Source organism: Corella eumyota, chromosome 4 (assembly GCF_963082875.1).
Source record: "Corella eumyota chromosome 4, kaCorEumy4.1, whole genome shotgun sequence".
NCBI classification, from domain to species: Eukaryota; Metazoa; Chordata; class Ascidiacea; order Phlebobranchia; family Corellidae; genus Corella; species Corella eumyota.
In genome coordinates, this window is record NC_137493.1 from 7,298,877 (window position 1) to 7,315,517 (window position 16,641).

The 16,641-nt window shown below is 31.7% G+C and overlaps 3 protein-coding genes and 1 non-coding gene across 4 annotated transcripts; 1 reads left to right on the forward strand and 3 right to left on the reverse strand.

The window, feature by feature from the left end:
• The first annotated feature begins 4,632 nt into the window (after positions 1-4,632).
• LOC145750383 (uncharacterized) lies at positions 4,633-6,509 on the forward strand. Its single transcript, XM_082566408.1, has 3 exons — positions 4,633-4,851; positions 4,981-5,065; positions 5,538-6,509. Exons 1-3 carry the CDS (start codon positions 4,711-4,713, stop codon positions 6,347-6,349), a joined length of 1,038 nt encoding a protein of 345 aa, XP_082422534.1. The 5' UTR covers positions 4,633-4,710; the 3' UTR covers positions 6,350-6,509.
• Positions 6,510-9,392: 2,883 nt separating this feature from the next.
• LOC145750315 (lysophospholipid acyltransferase 5-like) lies at positions 9,393-13,817 on the reverse strand. The gene is made up of 13 exons (XM_082566315.1): positions 13,680-13,817; positions 13,285-13,392; positions 13,052-13,158; positions 12,770-12,863; positions 12,282-12,319; positions 11,897-12,004; positions 11,676-11,746; positions 11,424-11,532; positions 11,164-11,250; positions 10,616-10,782; positions 10,310-10,457; positions 9,990-10,148; positions 9,393-9,844 (listed from the first exon to the last, which is right to left on the reverse strand). The coding sequence occupies exons 1-13, from the start codon at positions 13,756-13,758 to the stop codon at positions 9,716-9,718; spliced, it is 1,404 nt and encodes a 467-aa protein (XP_082422441.1). The 5' UTR covers positions 13,759-13,817; the 3' UTR covers positions 9,393-9,715.
• A 574-nt stretch (positions 13,818-14,391) lies between these two features.
• On the reverse strand, positions 14,392-14,473 carry Trnal-aag (transfer RNA leucine (anticodon AAG)). Its single transcript has one exon. It is a non-coding gene; the product is annotated as a tRNA-Leu (tRNA).
• A 511-nt stretch (positions 14,474-14,984) lies between these two features.
• Positions 14,985-16,392, reverse strand: LOC145750467 (L-serine dehydratase/L-threonine deaminase-like). The gene is made up of 3 exons (XM_082566508.1): positions 15,682-16,392; positions 15,457-15,581; positions 14,985-15,267 (listed from the first exon to the last, which is right to left on the reverse strand). The coding sequence occupies exons 1-3, from the start codon at positions 16,314-16,316 to the stop codon at positions 15,071-15,073; spliced, it is 957 nt and encodes a 318-aa protein (XP_082422634.1). The 5' UTR covers positions 16,317-16,392; the 3' UTR covers positions 14,985-15,070.
• Positions 16,393-16,641: the final 249 nt, after the last annotated feature.

A 16,641-nucleotide genomic window follows, 5' to 3' on the forward strand; every position in this document is an offset into this window, starting at 1 on the left:
CGCTACATGCTGTGATACTTATCACAAAAACGCGATACATCACTGGACAAAATCCGTTTTACTACTCGTGGTTTGAACTTAGCACAGCGGTGATTTTGTTAATTCGGACTGGACAAAAAATAAGATATTCGTCAAAACGTTGTGACAAGGCCAGAAATTAACCAAAAACAATTTAAAAGTTTTTTAAAGTTATGTATATTTATCAGAGTAAATGTCTTTACAAAAAAATCGTTCAAAAAAAAAAAAAATCCTACTTAATTGTCAGAAATAATTTGTTAGTCTAGAAAACATGGAAGATAACAATTTTTAACCGTAAAAAACGAAATTCAACAGAATTTAAAACTTTTCTAACAATGTACCCACTCCTACAAAAATGGGAGTGTTTATACTGAAGCAAAAATCGACAAACCTTAAAATTACTTTGATATCGCAGTGGTATTTTTAATTTAAATTTACGACCAAGATTTTTGCCAAATAAAAAAATTACGTCATCGTCAGATTCAAATGACGTCATCGAATAATATTTTAATTAAAATAATTTAAACCACCGAAACACTTGACCTGAATAAATTGTTACACGAAATTGCTTCTGACAAACAACTCCCAGAACCGCGCGTGACGTAACAATTAAAATTCGCGTGACGTCACAAAACAGCCATTGTTTTTATCACGGCGCGTAATCCGCACACGGGCACTAAGCAAACCGACAAAGCTATCACCGATTACTAATTGGTTCCCACGCTAGAAAAAATTGCGGGTGGGCGGGGCCTAACCGGTTACAATGTAGCGACGTTTTGATTGACAGGTAGGAGGCCGCTTACGGGTCCCGCATGGCGGAGGAAATTGCAAGCAAAGATTAAGCCCACCGATAATAAGTTTCTCACACGTTCGTAAAGAGGTTATACGTGATTCGATTTTAATTATTTTAAAATTAATCTTATAATTGTTTCAACAGGAAAATTCTTTTTAAATGTCAGACGCTTTGGCGTATTTTGGTTAATGCTTAACTTTCAAAAATAATAAATTTGAAACAAGTTTAAAATTAACTAAAAAACAAAAAAATCGTTAATTTTGCGTATATAACATGAACTTCTTTATACTGATTTTTAAAAATTATTTTGCAGTAATAAATTCGTTAAGTCTTCGTTCTTTTAGATGCATATTTTTGAACGCAATACACTTTAATATACAAAATCACTGTCGCTATATTTCATGTAAGCCACTTGAATATAGGAAATGTCACAGAAATGGTTCCGTCGCAAATTTGTATACAAAGTTTCCGAATTAACAAAATCGCGGCCCGGATTAATCTCTTAATGTTTTGATATCGTTTCGTTATTTAACGGGTATGGGAGATTTTCATTATAGAGTTCCCTATATCAATAACATCCGTGTCCGATAATTAATATAAGATCGGCCGATGGGCGCCCTTTCTACTTGACTGCAGGAGTTTTGGCGCTGCAAATACTGCAAAGCTTCGACTAATTGCAAATCGTAACAAATTATTTTTGTGCGTGAAATTTCGACATTGTTTTAATAACAGTTTGGGTGTCGTGTTTTTTAAATGCCCTTGTTAACTTTAAGGGATTTGCGATGTTCTTTTCGGGAATTAGTAATTTTCGATGGGTTGCTGGAATGTTAAACTTATTTGTGGCGTGTTCGCGCATGCGTATTACGCCCCTACTTACAAGTCGGAACTTTGTAATTTCCATGCAGTCGAGTCCGATAAAGCGATCCATCGATTGGCCATGACATCAATGACGCTTTATCGACGTCACAAAACAACAAAGACAAATGCGAAAATGGAAAGCTCCAGCCGATAGCGGGCTCTGGCATTTGATCTTCAACCGCATAGTCCAAGTGCTTTGTTGTGCGACTATGACGTCACAGAGGGCGAGCAATGGCCTTTATTTGAAATGCAAGCCTCGCTGTCTATTGATCTTTTAATTATAACTTCTTAGACGAAATAAGCTGAAGGCCTCGTGGCCGAACGGCCTTGTTCAATGCCGTGAGTTTTAATCAAGAATCTCGGCCAAGTGCGAAGCTGACTGGCTTAAGCCGTAAATAATGGTGCACTCGACATTGTTCTAATTTACTGGTGAATTATCACGCGTCGAAGCGTGTATTAATTCGCGTAATTCGTTAATTTTCGATTGGTTAAAGCGACCTGTGATAGAACGTACCTTGTACCACCTGCACATGTATATAACTCCAATTTCCTCATTTCAAATTTAACACAGCATTGTTCGCAACTAGTAATTAATAACTGTGTAAAACACTAGAACAATCATGACGTCATTTCATTAAAAAGCTATTTGGTTTTGCTGTAAAAAAATTCTAGCCTTAAAAATGTGTTTTGTTATTGATGTCAATGAATTTAAAATATTTTTATGGGTCATTTAAATTCCAATAAGTTGTCTTAAATCACGTAAAAATTAATTAAACCATAAAAGAGCTCACCCGCGGAGATCACAAGGGTGAATAACAACATCTGATTGCGTTCCGACGTCACTGCGATCACCTGTGTTAGTTGATCGAGTAATTAATGTGTCGCGCAGACTAATTTACAGCTCATTAACGGCGCTTTAACAGGAACGCCCTAATCGAAGTTCAACGTATTGACAAGTGTCGTTGCTGATCAAACAGCGGGCGCGCGCGTTTAATCGGCCTCCGCTCGCTTCTTTTTATCTACCTAATTCCGTCGGTATCGAAACTGGTCCGTTTCCTATATACTGTGCCGAATTATGATTAACTACTAAGCTTAATTACCGCTTGGCTTCCTTTCCAGATTGAAATTGCATCGTTCAGATGTAAAGGACAAGAGACAGGCTGCAATAGCCAGGTGTTACTGTGAAATTATACATTCAACTCGTTTATGCAGACTTGGAAATCTGACAACTGACAAGAAGGCGCGGTTAGCCTTTGTGGTGTACATTGTCTCGAACAATACGGGATTGTGACCGCCAGGTTACTAATTGGTACTTTTCCTTTTGAAAGCATTTGAACTTGCAGCGAACCCGAACCTAGTTACTAGACGGAACTTTAGGCGAGATGAACTTTAAAAGGACGTCATCAGTATTAATATTTTTTGTATTTTAAGAGTGATTCAGTAACATTTTTTTGAAATAAAAACCCCTTATTAAACAAAGAAAAATGTATCATAACTCACCGGTTGCTCAACCAAAATGTATCCAAAACAAAAACAAACAATTAATCTGTTTATGTTATGCTTATAGCTCGAAATCAAATTGGCTTAATTTAAACAAACCTGAAAACAAAATAGTGATAAAAACTTGGCCACGTTTGCGACCAACACAATGCAGTAAGGTGCGAATGCTTTAGAGGGCCGTGTGTTGGCTTTAGCAATACTTCTAAAGTCAATAGTGAATCCTTATCAAGTGCGACGCTATCTTTCGAGCGACCCGTGTCTTGGGACGATAGGACAGACTGTGCTGCGTACTACCAGTTAGGTATTCATTGGCCAACGCTAACATTTATAACGTATCAGATAAGGGATTTAAAAAAAATGCATATAGAATTGTAACGAAGCTCATCTAAATTTTTTAACTTTAACAAAATTTAACTTTTTTATGTAAATTAAACCCCATTAATCAATAGTACAAGGTAACATATATTTTCTATAAACATAAATTGTCACTGATGCCTTTAAAATAAAAGTAAGCCCTTCAAATAAAAACAGACTTCATAATTTAACAATAACACCACCAATTTCGCGAAAAATCAATCATCAGAAATTCACAAAAAGTTTGCTATAAAAATCGATTTCAAATTGCCATAAAACGGTCATACAAACGAGTCACGCGGGTTCGCAAAAGTCTTACGCATCTGTGTCAATACCAAGCCTCGTCGGCTCGGTACAGAGTCGTAAATATGATCAATGCAAAGCAATATTAAACCTAAACAAACACGCGACTTTTTGATTTTAACAACAGTTTTTATGAGCTTTCCACGAAAGTCGAGGAGTACAAAGTTTTTTTTTAACATGTTTACAGTTTGCGAAATAAAACTACAAGAATTTATTATATTTTTTTAAATTAATTTTCATGAAATCCAAATTTATGTGGGTTTTGTTGAATACAATTTAGGGTGTTGGGTTAAAATCAATACGAGATTTCGACACAATTTATTGTGTAACTTTCAAGTTAAATATTATAACAGTGAACAATAATTTATGCATATAACCCCACACATTTTACGATCTCCTTTATATAAATTTTTCAACGACGTTTGCAAGTTTAAAATTAATATTCGATTAGTCACTGACGTATTTTTTATGTTTCTCCTGCTTGGTCAAAAAGAATCAAGTTCGGGCTAGCCGTGTGTGCTCGACCAACGCCGAGTATTTGCTCACGCCCCGCCGCAATTCAGTTGCTCCCTTCCGGCGTACTTTGCGTTCCATCGCCGATCTCTCGCACTTCTCGCACGCGCTTTCTTTTTTTCCCCACCCCTCTCTCTTTTCTTTCTCTCGCTTTTTTTCTCGGCCATTTTGAACCGAGCTGCAGCGAGTCTGATAACAAACAACTTATCGAAAAAAGAAAAAAAGGGAGACTGGTCTCGATGCAGTTTATAATCCAGGCAAGACGTCATTAGCTCATCACTTACTATCACCATCCATAGTAACAACAACAACATTGGATATTTATATAAACAGCAATTTATACGAAAAATCAACTTATTAAAAATAGAAAAATGCCAGCAGATCGCAGAATGACAGACGCAGAAATTAGGCGAAAAACCAACAAGCCAATTATGGAAAAGAAACGTCGCGAAAGGATTAATAAATGCTTGGAAGATTTAAAAGCCATCGTTTTAACTTCAGTAACCGACGAGGTAAAATTAAAATGCAAAAATCATTAATAAAAATAGATCTAAATTAGTTACGTGTTTAAGTGCATACATTCTGTTAAATCAATTTTTTGTGTGTTAGCACTTACGTTAAAAAATTATTTTTTGTTTTAGAATCGACCAAATAAATTGGAAAAAGCTGATATTCTTGAGATGACAGTCCGGTATTTAAAGAGCGTACAAGGCGATAAACCATCAGGTAAATTGAAATTAAAATTTTTGAAACTACTTGTCGACTAATGCACGTTAAAAAGATAAAAATACGTTTTTGTTAGTTAATACGTTTTTGTTAGTTTTTATATTTTGAGTTAAACTAATCAGGTTTAAATACGCCAAAAACAGGGAAATATTATTTTTTACACTTTAAATTATTGACGATTGTTTTAAGTAATTTTTCGGTGATTTAAAAGCAAATTAGAATCGCCAAAAACACGTGATCCGTTTGATTGACAGCTCTTCGGTGTTTCGGTCAAACAATATCGTGTTTACATGACGCGCTTAATATTGTTTATGTTTCGCTAGAACTTTGGACAAAACGCGACCTATATGTTTTAATGTTTTCAATAGATTTTCGTAAACAAATAATCAATTTCAAAAATAAAAATTGACTTTAAAATAAACTTCGACTTTATTTTGTATTCAAATATATAAATTTTTTATTTATTTTTTAGCTATCCGAGCGTTGCCAACTTTGAACCAATCAGAAGATCGCTTAAACTTGACCGAAAGTGACCCGGTGTTGCGTCACAAAGGCTACGCACAGTGCGTTCACGAAGTGACGTCATTCCTAAGTAAATCTGAAGGCGTCCCAGTCGGGTTTCGAACCCAACTTCTTGGTCACTTGGCGGACAAATACAATCCCGTTCCCGAGGACAAAAAGTTACCGAAAAAACATCAGCGCAATTCCCGAGAGCCTTATGTAAAACCAACAGCAATGCGGCCATTGAATAATGGGTTTATTACCGAACTCGACATACAAAGACAAGGTCAGTTGCAAAGTACTCGAATCGAAGAAACGCGAACTCCGGTTAAAATAAACACGTTGTATAGATATCGCCATGGACCTATGATGCACCCCAGTCGTTTTTCACCCATCCCAGTATCGCCAATCTCGTCATCGTCACACGTTTCCTTACGACACATCCCTTCTCCGAGCCTCTCAGCGTCGAGCCATCGCTCCGATTTATCGATCGACACAACAAACAACAACACTGACTCAATCCTGTACGGTGCCGGGGTTAGCAGCGCTTGTTTCTCGCCTAGCGACAAAGTTATTCCCGAGCGACGATTTCGACTGACCGAAGCTACGCACTATACCAGCAGCGACTCTGGCAACTGGTCGTCTGGTTCAAGCCCACCATCCCCAATACCAATACCCGCTACAACCATGAAATTAACCATGCAAGCTACATGTGGTAACTTTAACAAGTCGATCAAAGTAGAGAACACCGTTCCCCAAATGTGGCGTCCATGGGGGCTCTAAACAAACTTTTTTACAACTTTTATTTATTTTTGTTATTTTTTATAGTTTTTTTTTGCCTTTCCTAATTGAATTACTCTGGTTCGTATTTTTATATTTAAACTGTGCTTTATGTTTATTGTTATTTTTTTTCTTTTTGCAACGTTATTGTTCTATCCCGTGTCTTACAACACTTTTCTTAGAGATCAAATAAAATATTATTAAAATTTTACAACTTGTTTTTATATATTATAATACATAATTTATAACAAAAAAATGGATTTCAATTTTGTTATGTTACCAAATAGACTAAACATTTTTAGAAAAAATTAATAACGCAATTAAATAGGCCTTATACCAAAAAAATAGGCAAATAAGTTTAGGGTTGAACACCAAGCAACAAAAATTAAAATGGTTGATCAAAAACAAATTACGTGTGATTAAAAAACTTCTTCCCATGTGAATTAGCATGTTTATGTATTCCCAAACAACAAATTACAAGCGAGTATATTTGCGAGTAACTATTACGTGCCGTTCAACCTGCAGTTTACCCACTTTGAATGCAAAATCGTGCTCATTGTTAAGTGCTTTAATCTGAACCGCCAAACAAGTTCACTTAAAATTTCAATTGCAATTTATAAACGCTCGCAAGTCGCTCACAGTTGATAACAATAAGCTCTATTGTAAATTTGGGCGTCAATGGCATTCTTGAATTGTGTGAAGTTAAGTTATAGACGTTGCCATGGAAATAGCCACTTACGCGAGATTATTGACCGCAGTATAAAATCTTTTGTCGGCGACATTAATTAATAGATATTGAGAATTTTGACTTTGTCGAACTTTTGGGCGCGATCAAACACCACTAGTAGCCTTAAGTTAACGAGCTACTGAATACATATTCGCGGCGCGGTCACGCATCTATCAAATTCATCACATTTCAGTGAAAGACACCTATTGATAAAAATATGACAGCAAACATTAGGCTTGGAATGCAAGAGCCGCGCGCGACAGTCTTATCAGCCATCAATAGTAAATACAGATTTTATGTAAATTGGAGCACGCGGAAGCTGATTAAAGTCTTTCGCAAGTAAAAAAAACAATTATACAAAATTCGTTAAATTATAACACAAAAGCAATACATTTTGCCCACTGTAGTCAAACGCCTATGACCCACTACTGGTCGCGCGCAAGGGGACAAAGAATCTACTGATTAAGCCTGTGTGAGCAGTTGATACGCTCGCACCTGGGCCATGAGAAAAGCAAATACAGCACGTGCTAAACAGAGTAATGGTGCCTACATCACGCCTGCCTGACACAGATCCAACCGTTGTAAACAGCAAATTGCAACGCTATTAATGGTTAACGAGTGTCAGTAAGTGTACATACATAGAACTGGAAATTTATGACGCATCGGTTTCTCGAAATCTTTTTTAATCTTGAGGTTTTAACCGGCCAAGTAATGAAGTTTACTTATAAAACTTTCATTAAAGTTCATTTTTAAAAGGCAATAACAAAATAACCATTTATAAAACACATTTTACTTACAGTATAGGTCATGCCCTTATTTTATTTAGAACCGATTTTTGGGTGGCAGCATATAAATTGTAGAGAGATAGCTGTCTGATAGAGTACCAGGCACGTGGGAAAAGTCAACAGGTCGAGATAACATTTGTTATCAGAGTGCTACTGGGCCGCCCCGGCTTAGATCAGCGTCGTGACAACAATAAGCGCGTGCTCTCAAGCTCACAAAGCTTGCTTAGCTATCTTCCAATCTATAGTTGTCCTAAGCTACTGATTTAAGGGGTTGACGCGCGTGCTTCGACCCGCTATCGTCACACGATAAGCATTGTTTAGGCACGGTAAACACAAATACAAAGCACTTGGCCTCTTGCCAATGTTGGTTGACAACAATGCGTTGCTTGAAAACTGATTAGTGTGTTTAGTGGTAACATAACTTGACCTTCGATAAACATCCCGCAATAATTATTTTCACATTTTAACTTTTTAACACAAGTTCGCATTTTTTAAGTGAGAAAACACTTTAAAAGTAAACACTTTTATTAAAAGATACAAATAAAAATTATATTTATGCTCTTTCCATATCATTAATATTTGTATATTGTTTAACAGTATTCTGTATTAAACAAAACGACTGCATCTCGAAAACACATATTTGAATTACAAGGTGTTGTTTGACCAATAATACACAATCTATCCGTTCCACGCCCCACTTTATAGATTACATACAAAAACCAATAGCAACAGAATAACGAAAACGCCAGCAATGTTATAACACCTAAAATATGTTGCGTAATTCAACAAAATCAGGAAGCTGCAATTAAAACTAAACCAATGTTTATTAAATATAAACTTATCGTGTGACGTAGCCACTTATGTTTGTCACCAACGAAAGTGTTGACGACCAATTCACTGGCGCCATCCGTGTCTAATAACTCTCTAAACTGGATATCGGTGTCCTAATCTTTTACCCTTATACGACAATTTGCATTTTAATAAATCCATCTTAATAACTTGTCCAACTAAATTGTATATTTAACTCTGCGACCCGGAAATAGATGTTTAAAATCTTATTTGCTTATTAAATTCTCAATAAAAAAAATTACTTTTATATTGCAAAATTATCGTATATTACTGATTAACTATACCCAAGTTATTTTTACAAACCTATGGTTTTCAATTTTTTATATTTAAATACATTCTTTTACAAACAAATACAAAAAACTATCTTAAATTAACCACTTTTTTTATGCAGCACAATCACAGTTTATTATATTTTTTAGTAGTAATCGTTTAAAAATTAAAACACAAATAGTACCAATTATTAGGCTTGAATTACATAAAGTTACAAAAAAGGTTTTTGTTTAGAGCAATTAATGCTGCTAATTATATTTTCCTATCTATAGCCTATATATTGAGGATAAAATAAATATTAAAAGTACGGTATATAGCATTTATCTTTGTTTAAAAAGTAAAATTAAATGCGGTTAAAAAATATTTTTTATTTTAGATACTGCATTTAAAGTACTAAACTTTTTTAGGAGGCAAAACTTAAAAATTTTTAATTGAAAATATATTTAAACTTTGCAAAAAAATCTAGTTCAGAATCTGTTTCTTCGATACATTTAAAAAAATAATAAAATAAATTAAAACTTAAAAAAAAATTGTTAAAATTTTCTAACAAGAATATAATTTTGAATTTCAAAAAGCACAGTTAAAAAAACAAACCAAATATTGCTTACAACAGCTGGCAATAATTTTTTCAAAAAAATAAAAAAACAAAGCAGCACACATCAAGTAATAAGATGGTAATCATTGGATAACATAAAAACATACTCCAAAATTTTAACAGTATTTTGCTTTTATGACTTATTATTGTGATTTTTGAGGGGTAGGTTGTTGGGATTGTGTAGATGAACTTAAAATTTGCTTCCTTATTTTAAGCAAGAACCACATGCTTATATAAAACACATATCCAGTATAATAAACTGAAGCATGTACCTAATAAAAAAACATTTTTAACACAACTTTCTTTAAAAAAATATTTCTTACCTGAATTATTATATAGATAACAAAAAAAAAAAAAAAAAAGTTTTTTAATATACTATCCTGTTAAATAAATTTGAATAATTTTATATTTTCTTACCGGTGCGTATCGTTCCCATTTTAAAAGACTAAAATCGATGAGGCAGTACCCAAGTAATAAATGTAAATAAATAAAACCGACAATGTTTGGAACATATTTCAGAATACTGTGTTGTCTCATACTTTTTACAATTGCCATTTCATTAAGAGCAGAAATTAGCTGTGAAAAATTTTTTTTTTTTTTTAAAACCAAACCAAGAACATTAAAAAACAAATAAAATCTTATTTAAAAATTTGTTCTAAAAGCTTTTATAGTTTCATTTAAAAAAAGATAGATTTATTTAAATTATTTTAAATTTACCTTTTAATAAACTTACTTACCGGTTTTTCTACTGAGATTGTAAGAAATTCATATGCAAAACAAGTAAAATATCCTTCATGTATTCCATGCCAAATAGCAAGGAAAAATAAAGTACTTATATGAGAAACTTCTTTAATTCCAACAAATCTTAAACGCTTGTAGACATACCTTTAAAATAAAAAATATTTGTAAGTATTTACATGGGTAATAGAATGCTTGCAAAACTAATTTAAAGTTAATATTAGTAAACTAGTTAAGAGCAGTTCATAAAGCCTAGTCTTTTATTTTTATAAATTGGTTTTAATTAGATAGTGCTTAAATCTTACTTCATAACCCATGCATTAGTGTTGATGTTGAATGACAAAACAATATCTTGGAACGACTCAGCAAGTAAAAAGCTGTGAAGAATAACATTTCGAACACTATCCCACTTTACTTTTCCAGTCTTTGTGTCTTTTCTGTAACCAAGTCCACTAATAATACAGGAACCTTCCTGTAAAAAAGTGTAAAAACTTTAAAATAAAAAAAAAAATTGTAAAAGTTTAAAAATCCCTTTTTTTCATTTTAGGCTAGGTAATAATTTTTATATAAAATAACTAAAAAACAATATATATATAGTTTAGCAAAACAAAATTTGAATAAAAAAAAAAAATAACAATATCAAGTAATTAACTTGGTCATTATTTTTACCTAAAAAAAACGTTGATGATATGTATATAAATAGCCTAACACTTCAACATATAGAGGACACATGTATTAGTTAAACATAAAGGTTTAAAATAGAATGTATAAGTTAGGTTTAAAAGTACTGTCATAAACAATACGCCTTAACCAAATACTTCCTTTAGTTCTTACATTCAGCAGATTAACTTACATTAATAATCCAGACAGCTACGTACTGTAACAAAGTAATGTGGCCTGTGATTGCCATGTAACCAAGTTTATATGTAAATGAAGAAGTCTACAATAATTAAAAAAAAAAAATTTAATAAGAAAGTTTAAAAAAGTATGTATATAAATAAATGTAATTTTTTAAATTATTAATCACAACAGTACAATTACAAACTTGCAAAAACATATCTTTGGATACACTGAATATAGTAACTATAATCACTTGAATTTTTTCAAACTTACTTGATACTCAATAGTTGTATAGTAATCAGCATCGAATATGGAAGCCAAATAAGCTTGAACACCAAGTAATATAGTTCCAGATAAACCTCGTCGAAACCCAGGTAGTATACTAAAAATAAATAAAAATAAAATTGAAAAGGACACAAATACAACTAATATATGGTGAAGAATTTTAAGTCATAGTTCCATAGAATATTTTATTTTACCAATGCTATAATTTTAACATTAGTTGCTCGACTTACTAATAATTACCTGTTTGGTTTTTGACCAGGTACATCGGTCAATTCCCCATTTAAACAAGCTCGAAATCGACTTAATGGGTACTTAAAAAATAAAATACTTTTTAGGTTAAAACAAAATATAATCTACTTTTCATAAAATAAAATATAATTTTGTGTATCAAAATTTAATAAAATTTTATTTATATGTATATATATATAGCCTATATTTACAAATTAAATTTTTTATTTTACCTGTGGTCCAACCATATAGCCACAATAGAAATAACTGAATCCCAATACTTCCAATAAAGATGGAATATCTTTAATTGCACTCTCCTTTTGGTCTTTAGATACTTCGCTCTAAATTAAAACATTTTGAAAAATTTAATTTTTTGAAAAAAGTCATTAGATTAAAAAAAAAATTTAACCTATATTAAAATTGTTATTAAATATTGTCATTTGTCATGAGAGAGAATTATATACATATAAAATAAGTTAAAATGTCCATGTTAGTATTATTGTAACAAATTTTACCATTTTTTTTTAAAATAAACTGTTTTAGTATATTTATGTTATATATGATAAAACCAAAAAAGCCAAGTCCAAAAAAAAATATAAAATTTTAGAAAAAAATTACCTCCTTTTTATGTCCATCATATACATCAAAGGCAAGACCTACAAAAAAATATAAATATATATATTTTTACTCAAAATAATCAATTTTCAAAAAAGCCTATAGAGCAAAATAAATTATTTTAGGAAATAAAACATAAGCTATGAGACAGCATTTCCTATTCAGAATATTTCCTATTTGGTCGACATGCATTTATCATTTATTACAAAAAAATTTGTTATGCATATCTCCTATGTCATAACATTAACTATTATTTATTATATATATATATATATAGATTACATTACAACAACAAAAATTATATAATTTAAATGCATCAGCAAATAAGTTATCTGTTGTTGCCAGCTTTGTAGCCATCAAACAAAACACTTTAAGTAAAACTCAAGTACTTTAAGTAACCTAATCTTAACGCCTATTGTTTATCAAGTGTATAGTTTGACGTTATAAACAAAAGAATTTACATGATATTAAGGTAATAATAAACTACAAACCTATCATCCGCATCGTTAAAACACATTGTGGCATACACCAGTTGATGTCATATGTTATAGAGGAATATGACATATACCCATATACTAAATACAACTGCAAAAAAAAGAAAAATATATTTTAATTACATGAGTTTGGATTTAGAATAGAATTTTAATTAAATTAAAAAATATTGAACATAAAACAATAATGTTACTGCAAACATAGTCATATATATAAATATATTTATATTTAAAAGAGAAAATTATTTATATATACCAAGCATTATTTTAAAATTAACCCACCAACTGAAATGCAAATGAAACTGCTACAGAGATTTGTTTAGTTCCCAAAACTTTGAATATTAACCACTGAACAACAATGCTGAACAATGAATGAAAAACATCCCACCCTTAAAAAAAATAATGCATATACTATTTTAAAAATATTTTAATTACTTAATTATAAAATACTTTATTTTACATACACTAAATTTGAAGTTAGGTTTAAATATTATAAAACAATTTAGAATATTTACCATAATTCCAGTAGAGCATACAGAAACTTGAAAAAGTAAAAAACACATATTGCAAGTTTAGATTACTTTTGTACAAAAATTGACGATGCAGCAATGCAAAAATGTAACCTAAAAAGAATTTAAAGATTGCAGTGTATAGTTGCTAGCAATTTATATAAAACAAGTAACTAATTTATATGCAATTTAATCACTAAATCACACCCAATAATGACCAATTGCTGCTACACTACAATATATAAAACCCTAAAAAAATATAAACAAAAAAAAAAAATTTTCCAATTATTATAAATACAAAATAACGTTTTGAACGTTTACGTTAAATGCAAAAAAAATTGTAATTTGAAAAAATGTATATGCGTCTGTGCGTATCTATTTAAAAAAATTAACTTACTTACCAGTATACACAGTTAACACCAGTTTAATACCAGACTCTGGGGCTCCAATAGAACTTGCTAATTCTGAAATTGAATACATTTCTTTTAAACTGTTTCCTTTAAAGAAATGCTAAACCACGCTTCGCTGTTAGTTTTATTGCTTGCCGGTCAATTGTCTTTCTGCCAGAGACCTGGCTAAATTCAGCAGAAAATGTTACTCAATTGAGACAGTGGTTCCAAATAATTTTAAATCAAAGTATGCAAAAAAATCAATTTTAAAACATATGTTAGAGTCCCCCCTACTTATTATTAAATTATTTACCCATGAACTGCTAATTTTGAGTTAATTAGCTGTTATATTTATGAACTGCTAATTTTAAGTTAATTTAGCTTTTGTTTTGGACATTTTACAGTTCTGATGCTTTGGTAGGCTATGTGTCGTTTGTCATTAAGTTGTGACGGTTTTTCATATTATTAGAGTTTAATAGTTATTACAATCAGTCTGTTAAGCAAATGTTGTTCAAAAAAGAGCTTTAAAAGTCTACGCCAATTTAAACTATTTCCAATTAGTCATAACTTTTTAAAATTCAGTAAAACTTGCGCTAAATTTCTAATAATTTTAAAAGTGTGGGGTTGCACTATAGTTCATAAATTTAGCCCAATTTTGATCCTTTTGTAAATTTAAAAAGTTGATAAATTTTTAAAATAAAAATTGCAATGGATTCAAAATTAATGGCAGCGGTGGGATTCGAACCCACGCCATCGAAATGACTGGTGCCTTAAACCAGCGCCTTAGACCACTCGGCCACGCTACCGACGGAAACTTCGTGTACAACTTGCAGGAACCGATTGCAAGGTATTCTACAAGAATATTTTTCACAAAATTTTAAATATTTTTGCACTGTAATATTGGTAAAATGATTTAAAATTTTAAAAATGCGTGAATATTATTAGCGAACTACTCTCTAAAAGTTCGTAGTTTGCAAAAAAATTACAGTTTTTAATGTTTTTTTCAGTTTTCAGTAAGCAATCCAAGTATTAACTTGTGTTTTGTATGTGGCTAGTGTAAACTTATTTTATAGCGTAAGTGTACCAACCGATTTTATTTCTAAGCACCAATTATTTTGCATATAATTATACAAAAGGTTTATCACAAGGAAGTTAGTAAAAAACAAATATTAAATATACATTGCAACATCAGTTTTTGGAACTTTTATGATAATTAACAATTCAGAAACAACATGAAAATTTTGAGGTAAAATAATCCTTTTTTATATATATATAAAGTATAAAAATAATATTAAGTAATAAAATTTAATTCATGGTAATATGGATAAAAGGATGTGTCTCAAAAGTCAGATAAAACATAATTCAAACTTTAATTAAAAATAAAACATCGGAACCATTCGCATTTATTTATTTTGGGCCACTTGTTGTTTCCATTCTTCTAGAATTTTAAGGTTAACCTGACCCCCACCACAAACAACTACAGCAATCTTGTTTACACCCTGAAGCAATGTATTTTCTGAGATTAGCTTCTTTAAATCTCCATTGTAAATAGGGGCTAGTGAGGCTGCACATGCAGGCTCCACAAGTATTTTTTCATCATCTAGAAAAAAAAAATTAAATTTAAATAGGCCTATACAATGCTAAAGTTAACAACATTACAAAAACATCCCATATTATAAAAGATGGTTATTTAACATGTTTTAGTTTTGTTGCATCTCTGTACACAACTATAAAAGATCATTTTAATTCTTTTAATCACAACCCACTGCTAAATTAATTAATTTTCTACCAATAAGCCTATAAATGGATTCCACAGTATCTTTGTCTGATACTAAATGAGGTATTATGGGATGTTGACTCACAAAATCAAGAGCAGTTTGGGCTACAGTTTTTGCTCCGAGACATTTGGCAATACTATAAGAAAATGGGTATTAAATTCATAACTTAAAAGGGTTAAAAAACATTAGGTGTGTTTATAAATATTTTATATCACTTTGTTACGTTTTTTAGTAACCTTGTAATTGCAGGTAAAGTAATAAGCTTTTTAGCCTTAACAGCATCATGAAAACTGCTCGTGCCATAAGTTTCAACAGCAAGAATTGGAACATCATCCCATCCTCTCTGTTTTAAACCAACCACAACCCCACATAACAAACCCCCACCTCCAACCGAGCAAATTAACAAATCTGGTTTTTCAGGGAGCTCATGGATAATTGAGGAGTGTCCCTCCCATATATCTGGGTTGTCAAACGGTGAAATATAAGTGTGTCCAGGTTGCTCACAAAGTTTAAGGGCATATGCATTAGCTTCATCCCATACTGACCCAACCACCTTTACTACAGCATCTTCTTCACGAATTCTATCGACTGTAAACTGAGGTGTTGTAGAAGGAACTAAAATTGTAATTGGGACTCCCAGTTTTTTAGCTGCATACGCTGCTGCCATGCCTGCATTTCCACCCGAAGAGCATACAAGCATTTTACATCCTAATTGCGCTTGTTTTTGGCATAAATAACCGATTCCACGAATTTTAAATGAACCGGACGGTTGCACGTTTTCAAATTTTAAATATATTTCTTTTCCACAGACTTTACTAAGGTCGTGGCTGCGTTTGTATGGCGTGACTAAATGCAGTTTATTCGTTTCCATGCTGATTTTGCTTAAACAAAATTTGTTTAAAAAGTAAGAGTTGTAGCCGGTTTTTGTAGAGCATAAGAAAAACACAAATCTTTATTAAATATATACTAGAAACGGACAAATAACTTACTAAAAAAATAAAAAAAGGTTTAACGACTCTATTTCGAAGTTTGCCTATTTTTACTAAAAATACAATAAAATCTCTGCCAAAAAATATTAAAATTCCGCATTGCACAAATGCAAAATTATTTTTTTGATTCTCGTTCCGCTTTTCAGCGTTTCCGTCTTTTCTGCATTTTCGTATTACTCAACAAAGTAATGACTTACGTTAGTTTTT

Excerpts from the sequence above, each read along its gene's own strand:
- LOC145750383 (XM_082566408.1), top strand. The coding sequence starts at position 4,711 with ATGCCAGCAGATCGCAGAATGACAGACGCAGAAATTAGGCGAAAAACC. Across the intron at positions 4,852-4,980 it reads TAACTTCAGTAACCGACGAG|AATCGACCAAATAAATTGGA; the intron begins GTAAAATTAAAA and ends TTTTTGTTTTAG. Across the intron at positions 5,066-5,537 it reads ACAAGGCGATAAACCATCAG|CTATCCGAGCGTTGCCAACT; the intron begins GTAAATTGAAAT and ends TTTATTTTTTAG.
- LOC145750315 (XM_082566315.1), bottom strand. The coding sequence starts at position 13,758 with ATGTATTCAATTTCAGAATTAGCAAGTTCTATTGGAGCCCCAGAGTCT. Across the intron at positions 13,159-13,284 it reads TATGCTCTACTGGAATTATG|GGTGGGATGTTTTTCATTCA; the intron begins GTAAATATTCTA and ends ATTTTTTTTAAG. Across the intron at positions 10,149-10,309 it reads CAATCTCAGTAGAAAAACCG|CTAATTTCTGCTCTTAATGA; the intron begins GTAAGTAAGTTT and ends AATTTTTCACAG.
- LOC145750467 (XM_082566508.1), bottom strand. The coding sequence starts at position 16,316 with ATGGAAACGAATAAACTGCATTTAGTCACGCCATACAAACGCAGCCAC. Across the intron at positions 15,582-15,681 it reads ACTTTACCTGCAATTACAAG|TATTGCCAAATGTCTCGGAG; the intron begins GTTACTAAAAAA and ends ATTTTCTTATAG. Across the intron at positions 15,268-15,456 it reads ATCCATTTATAGGCTTATTG|ATGATGAAAAAATACTTGTG; the intron begins GTAGAAAATTAA and ends TTTTTTTTCTAG.